This window comes from Myotis davidii, unplaced genomic scaffold, assembly GCF_000327345.1.
Source record: "Myotis davidii unplaced genomic scaffold, ASM32734v1 scaffold2376, whole genome shotgun sequence".
NCBI lineage: Eukaryota > Metazoa > Chordata > Mammalia > Chiroptera > Vespertilionidae > Myotis > Myotis davidii.
In genome coordinates this window covers 21,343-23,982 of record NW_006287570.1, presented here as the reverse complement: position 1 = coordinate 23,982, position 2,640 = coordinate 21,343, and the positions used below count along the sequence as shown (strand labels likewise).

The window sequence follows — 2,640 nt, the reverse complement described above, 5'->3', positions numbered from 1 at the left end:
TGTTAAGTCAGCTCCAGCACCCGGCACTTAAGGTCCTCGATGTAGCCAAATGGAAATGTGTTCGTCTGATACATCATTTTCACTGTTTTTGTGTCTTTCTGAAGAGTTGAAGAAAGCAAGTCATTCACAGTATTATCTGCATTCTCTTAGAGCAAAGAGCAATCTTATAATTACATCACCTCACCTTATTCAATCTGAAAGGAGCATTGTTTGTGGCCTCTTTAGTGAATTTCTCCTGCCAGTTTCCTTTGAAATAGATGGCATTAACTAGCACAAGTTTGGTCATATTATCAACCACGCCTGCAGCCAACAATTCTGGAATTTTCCCTAAAGAAATAAAGTAAGATTTTTTTAAAAAAAATTTACCTATCAGCATCCCATTCTTGAACTGCATTGAAATGAAATTCAAATTAATACCTTTTATTTAATTCCCATTAATGTGTTGTTAGGGAAGCCCTACCAGTATGTTTTGACCATAAATAAACCAACTAAAGGGTTTAAAAGCTAAAAATAGGACAATCTTTTCTGCATTGTATGAGAAACAATGAGCCTTCTTTTGTGAATGGCCATTCTTTGGCAGGCATAAAAAATATTTTTTCATGAAAACGATCTATACTAATAAAAGGGTAATATGCTAATTAGACGAAACATCTTCCAGATTACCTTGCATATGTTCTTCAGGACAAAACCATGGTGGCGGGGCTGAGGCAGAGGCAGTAGGTGGCTATCAGGCAAGCAGAGGAGAGCAGTTAGGTGATCAGGAAAGTAGGGGAGAGCAGCTAGTGGGTTCAGGCTGGCAGGGGGGAGCAGTTAGTGGGTTCAGGCCAGCAGGGGAAAGCATTCAGGGGGATCAGGCCAGCAGGGGAGTGCAGTTAGGAGGATGAGGCAGCAGGGAAGAGCAGATAAGGCAATCAGGCCAGCGGGCAGGTGAGCAGCTAGGAGCCAGTAGTCCCAGATTGCAAGAAGGATGACCAACTGCCACAGGGATCTGGCCTAAAACAGCAGTCAGATATCCCCCAAGGGGTCCTGGATTGAACACGCTGCTGGCCATGCTGAGGGACCCTAACCCCATGCACTAATTATGTACACTAGGCCTCTAGTTATTAAATAAGTCACTTCTTCAAAGCCTCCAAGTGGAAGCTGCTCTCATAGAAAATATTTTATCAGATATCTGAAGGCTAGGACAGTTAGTTTTCTGAAACACCAGTTCCCTTGTGATTACAGCATGGCCATGAAGAATGCCTTGGATGGGAGAAAGGTGTTGGGTAGGTGCCTTGATTCAGACATAGACAAGGTTAGAAACAGTGGGGTGGAGAAACACCTGAGATGGAGGCACCCCTGACAGGTTAGACAAGGCATTTCCCAAAATACTTATGGCCACAGCAGTTTGTGTCACAAGTATGAGAATATTAGAGGCCCGATGCATGAAATTTGTGCCAGGGGCTCAGCCTCCAACACCGCGGCTTCATCCTGATGGTCGTCTAGAAGGGCGTCCGGTCTAATTAGCATATTATGCTTTTATTATTATAGACTAGAGGTCCAGTGCATGAAATTTGTGCACTCGGTGTGGGGGTCTCTCAGCCCAGCCTGCACCCTCTCACAGTCTGGGAGCCCTCGGGGGATGTCTGACTGGTGGCTTAGGGACCACCGACTTTCAGTGGGGAGCTGGCCTAAGCAGTCAATGTGATATCCCTAGCACTGCTGCGGAGATGGAATAGGCTCCTGCTACCACTGCTGTGCTAGCCAGCTGTGAACCTGGCTTTTGGCTGAGTGTCCCTCCCCCTGTTAGAGTGCGTTGACCACCAAGGAGAAGCTCCTGGGTTGAGCAGGCTCAAGAATAAATGGCTCTCCGACATTCCCTGAGGGGTCCCAGATTGTGAGAGGGTGTAGGCCAGGGGAAGAGACCCCACTCGTGCATGATCGCGGCTGGGAGTGATGAGGGAGGTTGTCCTGCCAGGAAGTGACTGTGACAGGGTGCCATGATATGTCTGGCCTATCTCGCTCAGTCCCGATTGGCCAGACTCCAGCAGCAAGCTAACCTACTGGTCAGAGTGTCTATACCCTGGTGAACAGTGCACATCCTAGCAAGCGATTGAGTTGTCATAGCATATCATTAGTATATTGCCCTCTGATTGGTTGAACAGACAATTGACCAGATGACCCAACACTTAGCATATTAGACTTTTATTATATAGGACTCTTCCATAATCTGGGCCAGGATGGATTTTCCTTAAAACTTTATCCTTTTTATCCTACATTCAATGTTAGTTTTAATTTTAAAATGTGGTTTGGTGAATTTATGGGGAAAATATTTAGCTGCTTCTGTGAAAGCATGTTGAAGTTCCCACTTTGAGGAATTTCCACATTTGAAGGCTGTCTGGCACTGGGCAGTGGCAGAGTTTAGCCCCAGTAAGAGGGTGAGGGCAGAGGAAAAGGGCAGGGAATTATCTGCAGGCTGGGAAAGTGGAAGGAGGAAAGGAACGGCCAGTGTGTAATGAATGCCTACATTCGGCCCACTCTCTTACCTTCAGTCTGCCCTTTGACCCACTCGTTTATCACCTTTCTTGCATCTTCAGAGGCTCGCTGAAAATCTACACTGGCCAGTTCAGCACCATACATTTTCTGGGTTGAAGCTAAGAA

The 2,640-nt window shown here is 46.1% G+C and overlaps 1 protein-coding gene across 1 annotated transcript in view; it reads right to left on the bottom strand.

Annotated features, from left to right (window-relative positions):
• Window positions 1-5: 5 nt before the first annotated feature.
• Window positions 6-2,640, bottom strand: part of LOC102769491 (leukocyte elastase inhibitor) — a gene marked incomplete at its 3' end in the record, with an annotated part of 6,098 nt that continues 3,463 nt past the window's right edge. The window contains exons 3-5 of the mRNA XM_015561135.1: window positions 2,526-2,640; window positions 185-327; window positions 6-98 (exon numbers count right to left, since the gene is read on the bottom strand). The exon at window positions 2,526-2,640 is cut by the window's right edge and continues 4 nt beyond it. Coding sequence (XP_015416621.1) covers window positions 6-98; window positions 185-327; window positions 2,526-2,640 — 351 coding nt within the window. The remainder of the gene's footprint in view (window positions 99-184; window positions 328-2,525) is intronic.